General features: G+C 40.7%; 2 protein-coding genes and 1 long non-coding RNA gene across 4 annotated transcripts in view; 1 reads left to right on the plus strand and 2 right to left on the minus strand.

Moving 5' to 3' along the window:
* RGS20 (regulator of G protein signaling 20) overlaps positions 1-6409 on the minus strand; it is a 35522-nt gene extending 29113 nt beyond the window's left edge. The window contains exon 1 of one of the 2 annotated variants that reach the window (XM_068188827.1): positions 5863-6409. In XM_068188827.1, coding sequence (XP_068044928.1) covers positions 5863-5985 — 123 coding nt within the window. In that variant the 5' untranslated portion in view covers positions 5986-6409. The remainder of the gene's footprint in view (positions 1-5862) is intronic. The other variant, XM_068188833.1, reaches the window with a different exon arrangement.
* On the minus strand, positions 1924-4339 carry LOC137473139 (uncharacterized). Its single transcript, XR_010998622.1, has 3 exons — positions 4171-4339; positions 2204-2249; positions 1924-2058 (listed from the first exon to the last, which is right to left on the minus strand). It is a non-coding gene; the product is annotated as an uncharacterized lncRNA (long non-coding RNA).
* Positions 6410-13421: 7012 nt separating the features above from the next.
* Positions 13422-23113, plus strand: part of ATP6V1H (ATPase H+ transporting V1 subunit H) — a 47129-nt gene continuing 37437 nt past the window's right edge. The window contains exons 1-2 of the mRNA XM_068188982.1: positions 13422-13573; positions 14904-15030. Of these exons, the coding sequence (XP_068045083.1) occupies positions 14927-15030 (104 nt within the window). The 5' untranslated portion in view covers positions 13422-13573; positions 14904-14926. The remainder of the gene's footprint in view (positions 13574-14903; positions 15031-23113) is intronic.

Below are 23113 nucleotides of genomic sequence, written 5' to 3' on the forward strand. Positions count from 1 at the left end.
AAGAGCCCTATGTTCCACAGAATAGCTGAGATTGGGAGGGAGTCTCTGCATATTGTCTAGTTGTACCTCTTGTTCCTCAGGCTTCCCAGATCTGTGCTAAGCAGGGTTTGGAGTCCTCTGAGGACAGAGACTTCAAAATCTCTCTAGGCAACCTGTCCCATAACCCCACAGTAAAAGACGACAACTTTTTCTGTCTGATAGAACAATTCTTGCTTAAGCCACAATCATCTATTCTTACTTTCATGCTAAAGATTAAAATATAATGTTTTAAAAGGAGTTATATTTAAAGGTTTGAGCTGCCTGGAGCAGAATAGTACACTATGGACACCAGAGGAAATGTGGGAAGAAAAGCCCAAACCCAACATAAAAGATCTCTGCAAGGCTGGGCAGGGGTAGCCAGCAAGTGGTGAAAATGAGTCCCATGCACTGACAGAAGCTAAGCCAGTGGCTCACTGCATGTCATCCAAGGCTAGGTCTGCTGAAGGGTGCCTCATTCACAGCACATTGTGCTCCTCCACTGTCCCCAGCAGGACCCACAGAGCTGAACTGGCCTCTCCTGGCCAGCTGTTCCCAGTTTATATACTGGGCATGATACCCTAAGGTATGGAATGTTCCTTTGGCCAGTTTGGGTCGGCTCTCCTGGCCTTGCTCCCTCCCAATTTTTGTGCACCCACTCACCAACAGAACATGGCAAATGGAAAAGTCCTTGACTTAGAGCAAACAGTGCTTAGCAACATCTAAAACTTCACTTTGTTAGTAAAGTTAGTCTCACACTGAATCCAAAACACAGCCCTGTACCAGCTACTTGGAAGAAAATTAAGTTTATCCCAGCTGAAACCAAGACAACACTGCAGGTGTCATAAAGGTTGATCATCTGTAAAAATGTGCAGGAGTAGTCCTTTTTTAACTAGTGAAAGCACTTCAGGGACAGGATATACTATTGTTATAAAGGATACATGTCCAGCAAACTAAATTAACCACCAGAGAAAATCACAGAGAGATAATGCTCTCCAGCTTGTCCTAGAAATAACTTTGCTTAACTTTAAAACTAAGTGCTTATGATTTTATTTTTTATCTTAGTCTATAACTATTTGGCAAAATACCAACTCTTTTCCCTATCAAATGGTACACTGTATCATCAAAGAAGTTGTCAGTACGACTAGCTGCTCATAACTTGGTGGTCCTAAATGCCAATACTCCTATATGTCTCCCAGAACTCTGTCTCCCTTTGAAACCTTGCTCCTGAATAAAACAGAGCATCAAACACGTCTCAGATTTTACATCTGATGTGTAAGAATAACTATTTTGGCATAGACAAAGAATGCTGACTGCATCTGAAAGGGCTTCAATCTCTAGCCATACAGTTTGCATCCCCAGCCCATCTCAAACATAAGAGATAAGATGTGAGTGTTAAATTATGCTTCAGCCTGTTTAACCATGTACAAGACCTGTTCAGAAGAACAGAAGTGTGTTCTTGGTTTGTTCTCAACACCCTCTGACAATCACAAGCTTTCAGACACACAAATGCTACTATGACTAAGTATGAAAAACATACTGCAAACATACTTGGTGGGGATTATATTGACTGAAAAGGGTGAGTATATTTACTAATACCAGGACTTTTCCTACTCTTACGAAAGATAAAGAGAGCATCTGACTTCAGAGGGACTGTTAAGAGTAACACCAATTAATGACTGCCAGCACTCATCAGCTGAAGACACTGGAGTACTTGGATAAAAGTAGTGCAATTATTCAACTGGCATCAAAGTTTTGCAAATAACAACTTTTATGATTTTTGACCTTTCTGGAATTGTTTGTGAATGTATTACTATTTTATCAAAGAAATTATGATTCACAGCATTTGCCAAATAATTTAGGTGACCTATGCATGGTCATGAGTGACTTTCACATTACAAGCAGTTCATAGAATAATGTTGGACATCTCCAGGCCCAAAGGATTCCTGCAGAGCTAGATCAATTAGACCAAGGATGAAGGATACCATACTTCCCTGGGGCTGTTCCTTCAGACAGCATGCTCTAGGCCGTTTCCATTTCTGCCTGGTCCCCCACACAGAATTTAAGTGGATAGGACTTGGCAAGCAGAAAAGCCATGCTGGTAAAACCAGGTGTCATGGTGCCTGAGCCTACAGGTTATTGTTTAAGGAGGATTCATACTTGCTCACTGCGTCTCCTTGGCACGTACCTTCTCACTTAACACTATGCTTTTCTTCACCTCTCTGCTCCATGCTCTGGGGAGGAAAGAAAGCCCTTACAGGTGAGGCAAGTGTCAGCAGAAACTGGAAAGGATTCTGCTTCAATCCCTAGCAAGGACAGGGCTGCCCCCTCACAGGAGGAGAGCTGGAAGCAAAGGGATACCACTCCCACTACTTGAGCAAGGCAAACTGAACATAGAGACAAATTCAGGAAAGATGCAGATCATAAAACAGTATCAGAACAAGGTGGAAGTCAACTCCTCAGATCAGATATAGGATCAGGTCCCACAACCACCCAGCCCACACTGACAGGTGACAGCCAAGGTCAAGCCAGGAAGTCAGCCCAGGGTGGGAGGCTCCACTACATGGCTGTCACTTGACTGGAGACCATCACTCCTTCAGGCTCAGCTCAAGGAAACAGGCCCTGCAGGTGAAACTTAAACAGAGCTGCTGGGTCCATGGGTGAGGGTAGAGGTCCCAGTTGAGGCTGGTCAGGGCCATGAACATTTATTAATATCCTCAGAGCCCTCACACTGCACTTGCCCAGTCCCTTGCTGTCTGTAGGTGTGTTGTTCATGTAAACCCAACCAAATCTGGAGACTGTATGCTTAGAAACCACAATTATGTTATAGAAGTGAAACAGGTTCTATCCAGGTGTAATCTGGAGATGAACTAAAATGTGGCAGCTCTCTGGGGAACATTCTCACCCTCTTCTGAGGAAAGGATAGCAATGAGATCATGGAACAGGACTTCGGCAAAATTTTATCCATAGGGGAAAGAAACTGTGATATATCTGAAACCTTGCACTATCTCTCTATGCAGGGCATCATAATGTTTCAGGGGTGCTTTATTTTGTTTACTTGCAAAAAGCTCCTTGGGACCACACATAAATGAGTCTGTGTCCGTCTCTGGGTTAAGAAAGTCCTTGTATCTTTGTGTTGATAGTGGTAAAAAGCAGTTTATTCACTTTTGCTTTTTAACACTTTTATACATCAAGATGCAAACATGCCAGAGAGAAAGGCTTTTTAAGCAATGCAAATGGAGGTAGAAACAAACAACTCATTGACTTAATTTAAATGTCATGAAGAGAATTTAAAAGGCCTTTAAGCTCTGCCTACCACTTTTCAAAAACATTTATCTTGTAATTCAGTTTCTCTTTGAAAGCACATTCAAGAATAAATAAACCTAATTCAAGTGTTCCATTAAAATATTTAGGTTTGTTGTTGTTGTTGAGTTTTTTGTTTTGTTTTTGCTTTTTTTTTTAATTGAAAAAATTATTTGATATTTTGGCTTTTTTACTCTTTGGCATGTTGAGTTAGATGTCAACTTTCTCTCAGAAGCAGCCACCAGTCACACTGAGAAGCATCAAATCCAAAATCTCATCTAAAGTGGAAGGGAACATGGGAACTAATGAGGATTGTGGAATCAGTCTGATCAAGGACCCTGTCAGTCGCATAAATTACAAGTCTAAGAACATAATCTCTCTATAGCAACCAGTGTCACATATAGAAACATTTTACCAAAAGAACCTGGACTTTCTGTACATTTCAATGTCACCAGGAGTTATTAAAAAAACGCCAAACTTTTAATGTGATCTCCTTGATTCTGGAAGTGTAAGTGAAAAACTGGTCTTGAACCTTACAAACCTAAAGTTATTTTCCTAAATACTACTAAGAAATCATGTAAACCTTCTGTGCAGTGGTTCTCTATCAGTAAAAAGAGGAAGGCATTTCCCACCCATGTGAAGTAAAGCCTGCAGTTTATTTTAGTTCCCCAGACTTAGGGCTGTACACACTTCTAGACAGGTAAGTTTTCTAATTTCCTATCACTAACACAATCCTTGTAGACTCATTAGCTACCAGTAACATTGCTTACATTACATATGTGGAAGGGTCATTTGCTGATATGGTTTATGAAGTTTTGGAGACATGCTCCCCCAGAGAATGTAGCCTCATACCTGAGCTTCCACATCACAGCAATTTCAACTCAGCTGAGCTCAGAAATTGGTTACAGAGCATCTCCTGGGCAGTCCCTGCAGGCTGTCTCTGCTACCAGGAATGAGAGCCACACCAGTAGAGCTGCAGCATTTAGAAACAAAAGCACTAAACAAAGTAAATGGAACAGATAGCAAGTTCTGGTAGCAATGCTGTTAAAGGAATTGTGGACAGTAGCCGACTCTGATCATTCCGGTGGCATTTATGTCCCTCTACAGATAAATCCTTTGCAGAATAGAGAAATAATAAGTTATCCTCTGCAAGGTTGCTTACTCAGTCCTGTGCACCATGTTCTCAGAGACTCAGCAACAAACAAAAAAATTCAGGCAATATCCACAAAAGCAATCAGCAAGCTGAAGGGAAAAATTCACCTGCAGTGAATTAAAGGATGGCTAAATGAGAAATGACTGGGGACATGAGTTATGAAGAACTCAGTATCTGGATTTCAGAAACCATGACTGTCAATGGTTAACTTCAGGAGCCACTGGGCCTATGACAAAATCCCTTTTGCCTTCAAGAGGGTCAAGAAGTCCCCAGGCTCATGTGCCAAATGGACAGAAAACAGGACAGAACTACATGAAATTCTGAACAGAGTGTACTTCGTTCATTATCAGAAACAGTTTTCTGATATCAGCAAACCAGGCTGAGCATTTTCTCTCAGCAAAAGAAATGAAAGTCATTTAGGATTTCTGATAAGTGCATTCCTGTAATTCAAATGAAATGGACTCTTAGAAATGGTTATACTTTGGCTAAGGAAGTGGAATGGAGAGATCAATTCTAGTTTTAAATTGTCCCTCAGATGTGGAATTAGAAATGGCTTTTTCCCTTGTTTTAACTTTCACCAACCCTGCCAACAAACTCAACTGGATGTCTTGGTCCCTCTCTGTGCTGGCTTTAAGTCTGAAAAAAGACAACCTTTGTGGTTCCAGGAGTGCAGCACTTTGCTATCACATTCCTTCCTCTATCGTGCACAATGGCGCACCAATTTTATCCCAAAGCTTTAATAAGATACAGTTTCTTGCATTTGTCTCTCTTGCTGTGCTGCATAGGTCTTGCATAAATAAATAAATAATATCAGTTCATCCCTCAGGTAGATTTCAGGCTTTTGACAAAATCTAGAAGATACATGACTGTTGTTTTTGATTAAGAAATACTCTACAGGTTCACTAAAGAGGATTTACTGTAATTTCCTAGTAGACTTCAGTATTATGCAGTTTGATTTCTCTGGCATATCATCTTTTGTCAACTACCAATAAAAATAATCTGACATAGTATCAGTAAAAACTGCAGAACTCTTCAGTGCCTAAACACCATAAAGCAACATATTTTCCATCACCCTTTTAACAACAGATTCGCTTCACTAAATATGAATAATTTTTGTTAGATTGATATGTTTGTTATATTCTTTGAAAGCAGACAGTGGGAAGGCAGATCACCACCCCCTTTGTCATTCTGGTTGGAACATGCTGAGGGACAGAGGACAGGGGATGAGGCTCAGGAAAAGGTAAACTGCATGAATAGTGATGTCTTGGTGATAAACAGCCTATGGCTGTTATTCACGACATTTATATTTTCTTTCTCCTCTTTTCCAGATACACCATTTTACCCCCTCCTACAGGACATTTGTATAACTAATCCTGAAATTATTTTCTTACCTTGAAAATCCACTGTGCAGCTTTAATATCTGCTTCATCTTCATTCTGGAGGTTCTCCTTTGCCTGACAGTTGTCTGCATGGTAGCTGTGAGTCCTGAAGTAGAGCACAACTTGCCTCCACATCAAGAAATAAAAAGTCTGTTCCTGAATCAAACTGTACAATGACCTTTCTTGGAAAAGCACCACTTATATTTAATGATGAAATTAAACCAAATCCCAGACATTGGGCTGAATGACAACAACATAAAGATTGCTTGTCCTTACACTGATGGACTGATGTTCAGGCCTCTTGCAGCTTGCCAGTTCTTCCTGCAGCCTGCGCAGTTCTGGAGACAAACAGGATTATCTGCCCTCAGATATCTGCAGTGTCTCATCCCTTCAGCATGTGCCAGCTTAGAGATTAGACTTACAACTTTGTAGGTTTTAGTAAATTGCAAAGGAGAAAGACAAGCACAGAGTGGTTCAACATGCCAGAGAATCAAGCTGTAACAACCATGAGGCACTTTTTATCACCTCAGAGTGAATGTATTTAATTTACCACTTGAAAGAAGAAGGAACTCAGCACACAGTTACACTCTGCAGGCAGCACCAAATGGAGATACCTGTCTTAGGTCAGTGGTACCTGCCAATCACATGTTTTTCCCCATTGGCTGAACAGATGGCCTGCTGCTAATCCTTGCAGTGCCAGTGAAAACAGCACATGAGCTGCAGCCGTGTCTCAGGATAAAGACACACTAAATATAAGGACTATAGCTCCAGGTAGATTATTAATAGGTTATTTCTCCCGGCTGTATAGAGGGCTGCCAGGTTTTTGCCAACGTTCACTTGTTACTGTTTACATCTTTTTTTCAAGCTAAAAGTATGTCTAACTGAACAATTTTTTTCTACCAAGAGTCCAACGTTTTGACAATTCAGCACTGTAGATAAAAGGTAGATATAACACATCTGCCCACACAGCATCTCTTGTGAGAAGAGCTACCTTGGTCACATTTCTATCCTCTTTTCAGATAAATCCAGTAAATGCTAAAGAGAAAAATTAAGAATAATGAGGCTTGACAAGGTAAATTGCACTAGAAGTCATTGTACAGTAAACTCTGTTGCAGCATAAGCTCCAGTAATAAGTTGACTTTGTCAGAGTTGCTGCTGACGATTAGGAAAACAACTTTTTTTTTTTTTTCTGTCCTCTAGCCAGGCTTACCATCAGCAGCATTGGGTAGCTCAGCATTTCCTTTTTTCTCCAAAAAGCTACTGTTCTGACTTTACCTTTTTCTGAGAGGATAAAGGAGAAGAGCACACCTTCTACACTTCCAGGTGTATAGATCTTGTACAGACAAAAACTGTTGTCACAGAGCAACAGTTGAAAGGAGGAGATGCTCAAAGAGTGGCTGGAGACTCTTCAGCTTTCAACAGAGAAGAGAATGTACATGAGACAGAGACATGTGTCCCTTACTCCCTAAAGTAATACCATTTTAACCCCAGATGCATTATTTGTCAAGGCTACAAACAGCACTGCACTGGCCTTTCTATTCCTGTTTTTGCATAGCACTTCACTTCCAGTTTTCTGGCATTACAACATTGTTCCGTTATACTAGGGGAAAAAATGGAAGCTGTATTTATTACAATAACATGTTAGTTTATATTTCTGTCAAAAAGACCACTCCTATTGCAGATAAGTGATGTGTACTTCCTTCACTGAGCCCATAAAGCCTAATTTCAAAGAGGTGGTGGAGCAATCAGAAGGTTGCCTGTTATAACATATGCACAACTGTGGCATATTAACTTTGCCAGATCCTTTGGGCCAGAATCTGATTAATTTAAAATAAAAATGATCCAAGTGATCTATGACCTATCAAATGATCTATGACCTAGAAGTCAGATAAGTCTATATAGGCTGCAGGGAGCAGGCATTACTTGTTAAAAAGGATACTCACAAAATAATGTTTTCCCACCATGACACACACAATAAAATGAAGATAAAATAAGGAGAAAACAAAGACAGAGGAAGCAGTAAAAATCCAGTTCACAATGGGACAATTCCTTAGGACAAACATCTAATGAAGTACTCCACATCTTCTCATACTGAAAAATCACTTCTGTTTCCATGCAAGGAGGCCTCTTCAACCCTCCACAATTAGACATGAAAAAAATTACTTGATCATTTTGTGAATTAGAGAAGTGTGCTCACTTTCCTAACCTTCTAAGCATGTTTTGCTTTGATAAACTTTCAAAGCATTTTCTTCTACACATGTTAAATACTTGTGCAGACATGCAGGAGCCAGGTTACATACAGAATGCTGAAAGGTTAAATGGCAGGTGTGCAAAACACTTCTGTAATTTGGAGAATAAGTGATAGACAATGATACATTGTTCTTATTACAAGAAAGAAAGGAGAAAAGAAAAACACTCTCACAATCCAGCTGTCTGTAGTTTTAGTGTGAGGATGACTCATCTGCATTAATGTTCTAGTATTAAACTATTGAGCATTCTTATTCTTTGTGATCCAGGAAATTGATGACTTTTATTCCTGCATGCTGATGTGCTTTTCACTTTTCACTCTCTTTCACACATCAATAAAGTTATCTAAACATAGTAACTTCAAGTGAAGCTGCACTGCCAGAAGTTAATGGACAAGCACTGATGTGACCAAAAATAGCTAAATGAGAATTGTTTTGCACACCTGACTCCTAAAGGATAGATGCTTGCCAAAATATAGGCACACAGCACTTTTACAGTCATTACCTTCAGCAAGATCCAGAGAATCAACCAGCATAAATAAGGCACCATGGGATGCTCCAAGCTGATGACACAGGATGGGTTTGCACTGGTTGCTGAGAATTGCCTTTTGCTGTCATAGTGGTGACAGGCACACAAGACAGGATCCTGTAAAAACTGTACAATTCTTTCCTTTCTCAAAGCTTTTCCTTGCAATGCAATGAAGTTCCTTTACACAAAGAGTGCCTCATAGGACTCACACTGGTGAAAATTTTCAGATGTGCCCAAGTATTTGTAAATGGGGATAAGAGCACATGTGAATCTTGGTAGCTTACCACCCTCTGACAAAGTGGTCCACAATTTCACTGTGCACTTGTCAAAGGAGTAACACTGTCACCAGCAAAGTTTCCATGACAATATTGTGTAGTATATGTATAATTGTATATAACACTATTGTATATGTCCTTTCTCAAACACTTCTGGGTGTGCTGAACAGAACAGACTCCAACCAGATGCTTTTTGCACTCTGTTGAAGACCCTTCTGTAGTAGGAAAGCTGCTAATTTCTTCCTACCCTCTTTTGTATGTCTCATTCAAGAGGATTGCAAAACAATTCTCATTTATGAATCAATGCCCACACTCTCCCTCTTAACTTAGGAGAGTTGTTGGATGGAGTACCACACCTTACACACCTTGTCTGTACACATGAAGAACCCTGCAGAGGTGTGAGATATGACTGTCCCTTACAGAGCTACAGTAACTTTGTGTTAATGTTTTGCCTTTATTCCATTGCATGGCATAGAAGAACATGTAAATTAAATATATCTGTATACAGGTATATTCAGGAACAATTTATTGATTGCAATCTTCAACATGGCACATTGGGTTCACTACTTTGATTCCTCTGCTAGAAATTCTATTATCTTGCCTAGCACAGATGTCATGCTTACTCTCATCGTTCCTTAAATACCCCCAGAATCTGTGTTAAAAAAAAAAAAAAAAAGTAATCACTATTACAACTATTTCTCCCCTCTTTGCATTTCTGCTAAGTCAGTAGATGCATACTTTCAACCATGCCTCACTCCAAGGTTACAGAAAAGTTACAGGGAAATATTTTTTACTGTAGCCTCTAAACCACCTGAGAAATGAAAAGTAAAGCCAGAGTATGAAATTTATGATAAAGTCAAATGCCAAGTCACACCTTTTAAAACTTCTTTTCTACAGACAAAAGACTATGTTGCTGTAGTATCAAAATTTTTACTGTAAATAGCAATCCTTCTTATTTTAGCCAGATTCCAGGCTGAATGGATGGTGATAAACTCTTGTAGGTGGTGGAATTAGGCAAATAATAGTCTGCTATTAAAAAAAGGCCACTGATGACCTGATGCATATTCTGAATAAGAGATCATATTGGGCACCAAACTGAAACCATGAATTATTATTTTCTGCTTACAGTAAGGTACTGAAACAATATTAGAACTAGGAACTAGAAGTGAGAGAACCATGATCCTGTGCATACCTGTACTCAGGTTCAGACAATGTACTGTGGTACTCTTGGGTTAAGCCAGAAGTGTGCTAAAGGGCTGGGAGAAAATGCTGGGCAAAGAAGATTACAGCATTTTGGATGATTTTCTTGAAATAGGTGATCCTTGGCAGAAGAAATGGCTTTGCATGTCTAAGCAAGAATTCAGGACATTACCCTGCTAGACATAGGGGCACATGGTGAGGAGCAACTCTGTTTGTGTCTTAAAACTGGTAGCTGGAAATGTGCTTTAAGAGGTGCTGATCCAGCTTGCAAGGGTTTACTTAAACTATTGGACTGAGCTTGGAAGGGTGAAGAGGAAAGAATACCACACTTGGCCTAGGTAAGAGAATGCACAGTCATCAGTGTTTTCAGTGCTGGGACAGTTTAGGGTTTGGGCAGAAGCATCATTGTGGACAATGAGGAAATTTCATGGAAGCAAAGCATGATGTACTGACTGCTATCTTTTAGGATCACTGCACAGGCCTCTGAAGCCTTGTTGTGGTTTAACCCTAGCTGGCAAACAGGCACCACGCTGCTGCTTGCTCACTTTCCCCCCTGGAATGGAGAGAAATGGAAAAGTAAAAGTGAGAAAACTCATGATTTGAGGTACAGAGAGTTTAATAGGGAAAGCAAAAGCTGCTCATGCAAGCCAAGCAAAACAAGGGATTAATTCACCATTTCCCTTTGGCAGGCAGGTGTTCAGCCATCACCAGGAAAGTCGGACTCCATCATGCATAACAGGTACTGGGGAAGACAAACACCACCACTCCAAATATCTCCCATTATTTCATCTTCTCCCCCCAGCTCTCTATGCTGAGCATGATGCCATATGGAGTGGGATATCCCCTTGGTCAGTTGGGGTTACCTGTCCTGGCTGTATCTTGTCCAGACTCCTTGTGCACCCCCAACCTTCCCACTGGTGGGGTGGAGGGAGGAGCAGAAGAAGCCTTGGTGCTGTGCAAGTCCTGCTCAGCAGTAATGAAAATATCCCTGTTTTCAGCACAAATCAAAACATAGCCTTGTGCTAGTCACTGTAAAGAAAACAAATTCAATCCCAGCCAAAACCAGCACATGCCCTCATTAAGCCAGTTGCATTTTAAAAGCTTCAAACCTTGTTCTGTTTATCTTGCAAGACCTTTGGCTTCTGTTTCTTTATAAAATGGGTAGAGCCATATGTACCATCATTGGTAATGTGATTTGAAACGACTGTGGAAAAGGTGAATATGTTTATTCCAGAGGCCCGATGCTACATGCAAAAGGAGTGGCAAGTGAGACATACCATAAACAGGCAGAGCAGAAGCAGGAAATACTGAATGCCACAGGACTGAAGTTACAAACACTCTTTTAAAAGAGGAACTGGTTAAAATAAGGCCAAATAGGCCAAATTATAACTCTCAGCTATGAAGCAAAAATCAGATTCAAATAAACTTCCAAAGTAACAGATTTTTTCAAAATTGTCTGGAGATTTCTATGCTAGAGATTGGGAGCTGTGCCAGCATTTCTAAACACTGTGAGTAAGCAATGTGCAAGAACACAAATGTGTTAGATCGAACCACCAAGTCCCATGTGTTTGGTAATCCATGGAATCACATTAAGGGACATATTTATTACAGACTAAATGACACAGAGTGTGCACAGTGCTTAGGGAGCTTTCTTCTGATGAAGCACAAAGACATGAAAATGCTGTTACTAGGACTGTACCTGGGATTTACGCTTCTGCTATGAAGAAACCAACAGGGTTTTTTTGTGGTATGAAGGAAGACCCATTTTAAAAGAAAAATTCTATGGAGGAAATATAAATCAGTGGCACAGCGACAACTGTCCTGGAGTTAAAAACTCCCACCTATTGAGATACTGGCCAGGTATAATTTAAAGAACAGTGTATCCTCTAAATGGAAAATACAGAGACTCTACAAAAATGAAGTTAGCAGTAGACCACCTCTAAGCGAGCTGGTCATTGGCTGTCTTGATCTGCTCACACAAAAAATGCTGATTGTTTTCTCCTTCTATGTTAGCAGAATGACTTTTCGGGACAATTTCTGACAAGGAGTGGTGTGTCTATGCGCTTCAGCACGCTATGACTGGAAGATCTCACTCAGCAAATGAATGCACTGAGATTTTTTTTTTTTTCTTAGAAACATAAAAACTTCAGCCCATAGCTTCTGAAACACTTGGGCCTGTGAAAAATGTATATTTTATGATTGGCTTTTCGCAAATATTAAATTGAATACTATATGTATTATGTTATATTGATTAGAAGTGCTGTATTAACATTTTAATAGTATGGTATATGTAGTTTTGTAGTTAAAATAGAGCCTATGTATGTAGGGGTTTTTTTTTACTAGCTCAAGCAAGAGATGAGATAATGAAGAAACTCTTCACACAGAGATGACAATGATGGGGGCCCATAAAGAATTACTGCCTCCTTATCGGAAAAGACAAACATTCTTCCACCTTCTCTCCGTCTTTATGGAACCACCAGGATTAAGGGGAAGAAGTTGACAAAAACCAGAAAAGTTCTTAATTTGCAAGGAATTTATGCATCATGTATGAGATGTATGAATATGCAACAGGCTACTGCTTTTAAAGATTATTCCTTTGTTCACAAGGCATGCTTATCGGGCTTAAGTGCCCGAGAGCATCCGGACGTCCGTAATTCTTTGCTTTTTATTGTCTTGTAATTGTCCTAACTCTAAATTTTCATTACCCTAATTGTATTACTATTTTTATAACCATTTTATTATTATTAAACTTTTAAAATTTTAAAAACCAAGTGATTGGCGTTTATAACAGGCCTTTAGTCCCAAGTTTCCTTCCCAGCCAGACTCGCGCTGTCTCTGTGGAAAAGCTGAGCCATTTCTGCGAACAGCACAGGCGGGCACCTGCGGGCACACGCTTCATCCTGCCCTCCCAGATCTACGGGATTAGATCCCCTGTGCAAGATCATACACGTCTACACAGGTCTTGCACGCGGGTCAGGGCAATCCCAGGCACAAATACAGCCTGGGCAGAGAATGGACTGAGAGCAGCTCTGAGGAGAAGGACTCGGGGGTGCGGGCTGACAAGAAGCTCAGCATGACCTGGCAATGTGCCCTCAGCCCCGAATGCCAACCCTGGCCTGGGCTGCACCCGTGGCAGGGGCGTTGGAATCAGATGATCTTGAAGGTCCCTTCCAACCCAAAGCACGCTATGGCTCTATAACATGTGCGGGTATATGCAAACGTGACCGTTTATGCGCTCCAAATACGCGAATACAGCCACACGACCGGCTGCGCGCAGGCGCGGGGGGGCGGGCTGGCCCTCGCAGGCCGCCGTCGCGCTCACGTGAGCGGCGTCACATGACGGCGGCAGCGCCGGTGCCGGCGGGTGCGCGCTGCTGCCCGCGGCCTCCTCTCGCTCTTCTTCCTTCCATCATTCCCTCCCTGCTTCCTTCCCTCCCGCCCCGCACCGCCTCCGCCGCCGGCACGCCCCTGCGGTGAGTGGGAGCTGCCCCGGGCCCTGGCGCGGTGGGTGCCGGGGTCGGGCCGCGCCGCGCCGCCTCACGGCCTCTCGCGGGGGCTCCGGGGGGTGCGAAGGGCTCCGCTGCTGCCGCGAGAGTCTGGGCTCTGCCGGGCCCCTCGGGAGGCGGCCGTGCCGGTGAGCTGTGCAGGGACCGGCAGGACCGTGCCTGCTCTGTCCCAGGCGCCTCTCTGCTTCTGCGGCGTAACTGCAGCTCCTGAAGCCGCCGGTACCGACTGTGCCCTCGGGCGGTGTTTAAGTGGCTCTGGGTGGGTCAGAGAGCCTGGAAACCTTCAGTGGTCATTGGAGGACGTAGTGGTGCCGCCTGTGTGCTCAGAGAAGTGTTTTCGAAGGGAGGGCATTTGTCCTCCTCCGTTTGCCCAGGATAGTTCCTAATTTTTTGCTTGCTTTTGTTAGAACTGCATTTTCATTCAGTCACAAAAGCAGGGTGTGCTTGTGAGGAATAGGCCTGAATGTGCAAGTTTGCTCTTGCTTGGTCTGTAAGGGGGGCCAGAACAGTCCAGAAACAGGCTGTGCGGAGAGGCTGGGTACAGTTCAGGTTGTAAGGAATTCCAGCTCTAGCTGGATCTGGAGTCTCTGCCAACACACTTCTTGTTTTGGCATCAAAGTCGGGTGGAGATCTAAACCATAAAGGAAGGGGAAAGAAGTGGTGAAGGTCACTATCTGTGGTAATGTGCTAAATCCTGATAAAGCACTTCCCTTCGTATTTATTTTTCAGTTTGCTTTCTGTACACTAGTGATCTTGATTTTCTTGTTAAGTCTGTGTAGCATGGTTTTAATTAATATACTTATGGGTTCTTTTTCCTCCCTGAAGTTGTAGTTTGCATGTTTCTAATGTCTAAATATTCTTAGACCTGACTCTTAGTCCTAATGTGTGGGGTGGGGAGGATATGCACTGAATTTTAACTCTGGAAAGAAAATTTGGAAAGAAGACAGGTTCTCTTATCTGTAGGGCTACTTGGATGATGCAGAAGAGTCACCTCAGTTCAAGTAACTTAATTTCATTGTTTAAGGATTCAAAAGACTGGGAGTTTTTTAGTAATGGTCTGTGTCTTTAATTTTTAGCTTATTATTGGCTACAGGTGAGTGTGTAGGCATGGCTTATTTTTGTTTCCAATAAGCCATGTTTTAAATTCTTTCTGAAACTTGGATTTTTTCAGAAATGAACTAGTACAGTGTTAAGGAATGGAACATCTGGAAACAGATTTTTCTTTTAATTTCATTAAAATATTGGACAAATACTCTGCTGTTTAATAAGAGGTCTCAAATCTGATTTGCATTTCTAGGTACACTTTAATTATCAGTCAAGATGGATATCCGAGGTGCTGTAGATGCTGCTGTCCCAACAAACATCATTGCTGCCAAAGCTGCTGAAGTTCGGGCAAACAAAGTAAACTGGCAGTCATATCTCCAGTAAGTAAAAAAATTCCACATTCTTTTCCCCTTCTATGTGTTAGACTTCTTGAGATTTTAGGCTACAGTGGTGCATTATGTTGCAGTGAAGAGTGTTTTGTCTACATGGAAATAGCTGGAAAAAGTCTACATTAAATGGAAGTGGCTGTGGAAAATTTTCTTGTGACTTATTACCAGAAGGGGAACTCTACTTGTGTCAACTGATTGCTGTAATAGCAAATAGTACAGGTTTGCCCAAATGTGTGGTAAAACTGTTTTATTCTTGATAATTCAAACACTAGTCTCAATTTCAGCCTTACTGGATGACTGCTGAATTAAGACGAGTTTACAGTAATAATTGTCTTAAGTGTAGGTATGGTATGTCTGTTGCTGAAGGGCTTTTTGTGGGAATACAAATTGTACTAACAAAACTGGAGTGGTAATTCAGGAGAAGAAGCTGTACCTTAAGTAAAAGAACATTAATTCTGGAGGACAACTTAAGCAAGTAAATCAGGAAATAGGCTGAAACAAATACTTCAGTCTGGGGAGAGCTGTGCTGCGGTTCCAGGCAAGCTCAGTGTTTCCTTTTGCATGGATGTGTTGGCACTAGAAGAAGCAGGAGAAGTACTGTCCTGAGAGGATGTAGAGACGAGCTGAGGAAAAGGTTTATGGGTGAGGTAGGAAATGGGGAGAAGAGACGGACTTTCACTTGTACTCTGAAGTGAAATGAAACATTCTTGCAGCCTGCTCCTTGTGACAGGTCAGTAAGAAATATTGACAAAGTGTAAATTACTATTTATAACAGCAAATTACTTTATAGTTAATTGCTTTGTAACTAAAGTGGCAGAAATCTTCATGATTGTAGAGGTACAAACCATACTGATGATGCTTTCAGATTATCAACATTATACCACTTTTTAAAAAAATAGGGTTTTTTCAGATTGGTGTGGTACATATTTATATGTCATATATTAAATAACCTTTCAAAACTGTACTCACGTAAGCTAAGAATGCTAACCCAGTGGAATCTTACTAATGACTACCTGCTTTGCCCTGTCCTGTGTATTTCAGACTTGCTTATTCCAGTCACTGAACTCCCAAGAATCCATTATTCTTTGCTATGTGATTGTATATCTGCAGGATAAATCTGCATAAAGGAACTGATCTTCTGAGAAAACTTTTTTTTTTGCTAGGCTGTTCTTAAGATGGAGCTGGTTGAGTTTGGTACTAAGTGTCTTTGCAGGTGAAAGAGAAAGGTTGGGGTGGTAAACTGACATGGGCAGCTCCCAGGCACTTTTCGAGCAATCTTAAGTGGCTTTTGCTGTTACTTTCTGCCCTTCTATCTGTCTGATAGGACATAGGTCTCAAGGATACCTGGACAGCTGTTCCTTTGCTGTCCTAGTGGCAGTGAACAGCTGGTTTGCAGTTACTTGGGGTGAAAGTGGGAGTACACTTGTTCACTGTTCATGGAAATGAATATGAGATTCTTTCACTGCTTCTCTGGTGTTTCTATAGGGCTGGTGAGAAAAATCTGTTAATTTTGTTGGTATAGGGGATGGTTCTATTTGACAAGGAGTTGAATTTATGCAGTATTTTTTTTTTAACTATGTGGTCTGCTGTAATAATTTTCATTCATTCTTGGGATTCTCTTTCTGTGGTACAGTATATGAAACAGGGACTTTTGTTTGTAAATCTGGCAGCAAATTATTTTTATGTAACTTCTTTTGATCAGAGGGCAGGGTCCTTTTTTTGGATTTTACCTGTAGAATTTGACTTGGTTTTTGTTCTGGAATCTATGATGGAACAAGAAACTAGTTATTTCCTCTCTTGGAATTAGCTAGGTTTTGGAGGCTATTGTAAGTGCATCTGGCTATTGTTTGTAATCCTATGAGAGGATGAGTGAGACTTTTTGATGCTTGGTGCCCTTTGTGTGTCAATAACAGTGTGTCTTCTTTATCACTGCTCTGAAATAAATGTAATTTTTGTGTGTCATATTTACTGATAACAGCCTGGCTGTCTGGCTAAGTTAGCTTCATGGATTGACTTAAATGGTGCCAGAGGGATTGTGGAGATTCTTGAAGATAACTTCTTCTTTGGCTGAGGAGTTTCCTTATAGTGAGTTATTGAAAAACATCAGCAGAACTTTTGGTGCTTCCAAAGGAAATAAACACATACCTTGATTTGGACATGGCCTTTTTTATAATGGACAAGTTTGGATGTAATGGTGTCTTTGAGGCTGAGCTTTAAGGGATTTCTTAGAAAGTCAATCAGTGCAGTTATATTGATTGATTTCTGGAATGAAGCACATTATTAAATTAGTGGAAAGTACTTTCTTTGATGCACCTGTTAGAGGCAGGTCAGAGTGGTTTGTTTTGGTCTGGTTTGTGGAGAAGGAAAAATGGGGTGAAAGGAAATATTCTTTTGAGCTCCTTATTCTGATTGTCTGTGCACTTACTGTGGTAAACTTGCATATATGAAGGGATTACTTTAGCTCATCAGATGTTTTTAAATTAAAGGAAATATTTTTGTTTTCCCTAAGTTAACACATCAACTCAGGTGTGACATGATTTTTGCTTCTTAAACAATGATTTATGCTTCTTAAACTAGAGGCAGTATTTATGTAGTTGAAGAAACTGTAATACTTAGATAGTTGAAGTTGGAGAACTTCACAAGAAATTCTGATGAAGTGTTTTTTCTCCTCTGCCTGTGGCAGTTGTATGTGTATAAAGGTGCTTTAAAGATTGCATCACTTGCAATAGCACTGGTCACACCAAAGGGCATTCTGAAGTTCTTTTTTCCTCTCTCTGTTCTTCAGTGCAAAAGTAAAATGGCTTACTTATAGCTGGTCAGATTTCAGTAGCCTGACTTTTCTTGTAGAGTCAGTTCAAGCTAAAGATTAACTGACACAGTGTTTATTCCATCTCTGAAGGTTGTAACTGTAAACTAAATATCAAACTACACTAACACACAACTGCTGAGTTTTGATGGTTTTTTCTGTATACTGTTAGATATGACAGTTGTCTGTATTGCCAACTTGCTTGTGTGTTCACTTTTCCTTACAAAATCAGGCTGTGGAAAAAGATTGTTTTCTGGTGCTAAAATTTATCCTTTCTTTGTGTTGGATTCCAGCTGGGGTCTGTGTCTGAGGGAGAAGAAAGTAACAAAGCTGCTAACAGTGGAAGGCGATGTGTAGGTCTGTCTGTGGAAGCCATTAGTCCTGTGTGGACTTTGCTGCCTTTGGGTCTTGAGACTTTTTGCAGTTCAGAGGTGTGGGTGCCCTCCTTGAGTTGAAAAGGCATTAGCTGTTTTTCTCTGTGTGGTTGCTTTCAGCATTTGCCTCGGGGTGTCAGAATGCCAGGGGAGGGTGTGTTGGCTTGCTTGAAGCAGGTTCCGGTTGCTTTCTTAGGGTACTAAATGAGTTCTGTGGAAAATTGAACTTGTTTCAGCATTTAACTTGCACCTTACTGCATTGTAGGTTTCTAGATACATGGCATTTGACAATACTGTATATTTAATCAGATGAGATACTTGATGGCTAATTTGTACATAGTTTCTAGTGTGTTTTCAAGTACTTCACATGTGTGTTTGTGAATTCTGATGCTAAAATATCTGTTCTATTTTCCTGGTAGTGGAAGAATCTTCTAAAGCAGGTTAAATATCTCAGACTTTAAAAGTCAGTCCTGTCTTGGAGGAAATCTAGAGGTTTCCTAATTTGTAGTATGTGGGCGGGGTTCTTCTGTTTTGTTTTGGTTTTTTTTCTTCAAATCTGATTGAGTCTTGTAGAGTACATTCAGTCTGTTTTACTGTTTTAATTTTGTAGTGCTAAAGCTCTTGAGCAATTGGATAAATTTAGTGTCTTTAGGTACATGCAAAGTACTGTAGATACCTGGATAAAAGAAATTATGCCTTGATATGATGGTTTTATATGAGCTTCATATTTGCTGCATATATAGTCAATTTTTTAATATTAAAAACCCAAAGCAAAGTAAAAAACAAACAAAAATACCCTAACCTCCAGAGTGCCTTTTGTTAAATTATTCAAACAAACCAAAAAAAAAGGGAACAAGAGTTGATAGAGGAAATGCACAATTAAAAGAAGGAATCACAAGCTTCTGAGTCATATTGAGCGATCAGGCAGATTTAAAAATGGTGGTCTTACAAATTCATGTTTTCTGAATCCTTGAGTTTCAGTTTTGTCTACTCTAGTGAGTGCTCTCAAAGGCAGCTCTTGGTATCCTGGGATCAGCTTTGAAAGGTGCTGACAGGGCTCCTGTCCTAAACCTGCTGTACTCAGAAATAAGGGGAAAAAAAAAGGGGGAAATTCACATGTTGAGATAAAGAGACTTTAATAGGACAGAAAAGGAAGAGGAAAAAAATAATAAAAAATAATAAAGGATTCATACTAGATCTGCAACAAAGAACTGTACCAGCTGCTGGGAAGAATATTAACTATCCCAGCTGAAACCAGGACACAGAAGCTCAAAGTGACTTCTATCTTGGCAAAAGACTGTAGATACATCCTGGAAAATAACAAGTTAAATGGCTGCGATGAAGAGGGATGGAGGGAGGCTTTGGTTGCTTGTTTGCTAAAAGGTGCTGGGAAATTTCTGTTGCTTTGAAGAGGGAGTGAGGAAAATGTGTAATAGCATCATGGGACTCAGTATCAGCTGTCTGAGGCTGTTCTGCACTTTTTCATGATTTTTGGTTGGTTTTTCTTACCCCTCCCTCCACTGTGTAAGGTTTACTGTATATCAGTCATTTCAGTTTTAAAATGAGATGAATGGAAATAGATGCATTTGAAATTACTAAAACTATTAATCAGATGTATGAGTTCCTTGATAAAATATTAACAGCTTGTTTAAAAAGCTGTCAGATCCCTTGTAATGTTTTGTATGGGTTAGAAGATATATTTTGGAATGGTACTAACAAAGTGATAAAGAATAAGCTTTAATGTCTTTTCTTTCTTCACAGCAATATCAATCCCCACATCTTTTTTTCTTTTTTTCCTGTGGCCTAATGTAGGATAAAAGCAAAAGCTTGAAAGCTTTTTTTTCCTTTGCAGGTGGCAGACCTCTTCTAATAGCTTGAATGTAAAGAAGTATCTCTCTTCATGGACTGAGGCTTTCTCCAACATTAAAGCTGAAAATTAAGGGTTCATTTTAGGTCATCTTTGAAGTGTTTTGTAAATGGCAATATTCTTATAAACAAGCAGCTTATCTGGTTACTTTTTTATCAGTATGATCCATGAGTCCCTGGCTTGGTCAGCATTATTTGAAACAAAAGAGGCTTCTAGTTATGGGTCTTTAAATTCAGTATTTGTGGCAGATGAATTGTCCACCTCTTTCTCTAACTATTTAAATCCACCTTTAATAGGCAAGAAAGAACGTAGGTCAGTCTAAAAGACATGGTAGCAGCACGGTCATCATTGGCCAATCACATATGATTCATCTATCATTATTAAAGTTTTTGCAGAGGCTGGGCAAGGACTACCTACCACTGGCTTTAGGAATCTTCCTTCTCGTAAATCTTAATTGCCTTTCCTCAGTGCATATGAGGATATCTGTAACAAAGCAGCTGGAATACAGGAGTAGCACACATGGCACTGGATTACTTATGTTCTTTGCTTGAATAGTAAATAGATAAAAGATGGCTCTGTGATGAGGCCATACTCAAGACATAATCATTTAAGTAAGAGGAAAGAAAAGAACACATTGTAGGTCTTTGCTATTTCAATAATCCAGGTGAGCCAGTTGGGAAAAAAAAATGAACACTTCCTGCAAAGTTTGCAATGATTTTAATGTAATCGCTAGTCATGGAACATCTGGAAATTGACCTTGACTATGGAAAAGATGGGTGAAGAATCCATGCTACACAGCTTTGCCAAGTGGAAAAGGCATTTTATTCAGTGGAAATATTAAGAGGAGATGAGATGAGTTTTGGAAATAACTGAAGCAGGAATGTCTAATGCTTTCATCCCCCGTGACTGTGCATGATTTTCTTCTTTCCTGAAGCCCTCCTGGTATTACCTAGTAAAGCTAGTAACCTATTAAAATCTTGGATATTTTTAGGACTACTTGATTTAAAATTACTTTTTTTACCTGAAGAGTACCTGACTGTACTATTTTGGCAAGTTTTTTTATTTCTTGTGATGTGAAGTTTTGTATTATAAAAAAAAACACAGTAGTGTTCTGCAAGTCTGACTGACTCTTCAGCTGAGTCTACAGCTTTCTGAAATAGCACTGATGATGGCAGTAACCACTTGAATATTAAGTTGAAGAGAAGATTAAGTAGACATCTGTTCTCTTATAGGTGTCCACAACCGTTCACTATATCAAGCCCCCTTGCTATGTTTGGATGAACTTGCATGCATATCAGTTTTTAAACTCAAGATGGGATTAGTGAAAGCTAAAAATATATTAGGAACCATGATCTCTGTTCTCCTTACAGTTTTCTTCAGTGCTTACAGCAAACTTAAAGTAACAAGTAATTTTGTTTTTCAGCACTTATTTCTTGGTTGGATTAGACTGTTATTCATGTTATGTATTATCATTTTGGCATAACATGCTAGCTGTGCGTAATTCAGTTCTTATCACTGATGTGTCATTCAGCCCCTGGAAGTTTAAAAATTATTTAGAGAATGCTGTTCAGAGGTGATGCATAGGGAAGACTTTTGAGAGATTATTCCACCATTAGTTTTAAATTTTTTGCATGAGACCTTTTGCAGGAAGGAGCTTGTTACATTTTTTGTGGGCTACAGCATTGGTAAAGTGATGTGATTGATACTCTATTTTGCCCTTGCAAGACCCTGCCTGAAATGCTGCATCTAGCTCTGAGGTCCTCAGCACAACAAAGACACGGACCTGTTGGAGCAGGACCACCAAGGTGGTCAGAGGGCTGGAGCACATCTACTGCAAAAACAGGCTGAGAGAGCTGGAGTTGTTTAGCCTGGAGAACAGAAGGCTTTGGGGAGACCTTCCAGTACCTTAACAGGGCTTAGGAAAAGGAGGGAGAGAGACTTTTTGTACAGGCATATAGTGACACAACAATGGGCAATGGTTTTAAACTGAAACAAGGGAGGTTTAGATTAGATGTTAAGAAATTCTTAACTGTAAGGTTGGTGAGGCAGTGAAACAGGTTGCCTCAGAGAGTTGTGGCTGCTTTATCCTTGGAAGTGTTCAAGGCCAGGTTGGATTGGGCTCTTCAAGGTTGCTTCCAAACCAAACTATTTTATGGTTCTATGATAGCTCAAGATGAAGGAAACAAGGCTTGTATGGTGGTGACATTGACGGGTCACTAGGTGTCCATCAGGACAGGACACACTTGCTCCTTCAAAATAACAGGGGAAAAAACATGACAAAAAAGCTCTGGGGTTCAGGTGTGAGGACAGGGAGATCACTGACCACTTACTGTCATGGGCAAAACAGGCTCTACTTGGGGAAATTAATTTATTGCTGATTAAATGGAGTAGGTTAATGAAAAATAGGAAAAAAAAAATCTAAGAACCACCTCCTACCCCCTCTCTTCTTCTCAGGCTCAACTTGGCTTCAACTTCTCTGCCTTTTTGCTTTGAGTGGTGTAAGGGAATGGAGTATGGAGGCTGTGGTCATTTCATAACACTCAATCTGTGCTGCTCCTTCCTTCTTACACTCTTCCCCTGCTCCATCCTGAGGTGTCCCACTCATGGGTTATGGTCATTCACAAACTCATCCAGCATGGATCCTTTGTGCAGATTTCAGTCTTCCAGGAGTGTACTGCTCCAGGCCCTGGAGGCCACTGGTCCTGCAAGAAAACCTACATGGACTGCAGTTTCCTGTAAGGCACATCTGCCTGCTCCGGCATGGGTGTCCTCCATGGACTGCAGGTGGATCTCTGCTCCACCTAGGACCTCCATGGGCTGCGGGGGCACAGCTGCCTCACCGGTCTTCACCACAGGCTGCAGGGGAATCTGTGCTTTGGCACATGGATCACCTCCTCTTCCTCCTTGTGCACTGGTCTGACAGTCAACAGAGTTGTTTCTTTCACATGTTCTCAGTCCTGTCTCATGGCTGCTGTTGCACAGCAGTTTTTACTCCTTAAATATGTTATCACAGAGGTGCTGCTGTCA

This window comes from Anomalospiza imberbis, chromosome 1, assembly GCF_031753505.1.
Source record: "Anomalospiza imberbis isolate Cuckoo-Finch-1a 21T00152 chromosome 1, ASM3175350v1, whole genome shotgun sequence".
In the NCBI taxonomy this organism is placed as follows: Eukaryota; Metazoa; Chordata; class Aves; order Passeriformes; family Viduidae; genus Anomalospiza; species Anomalospiza imberbis.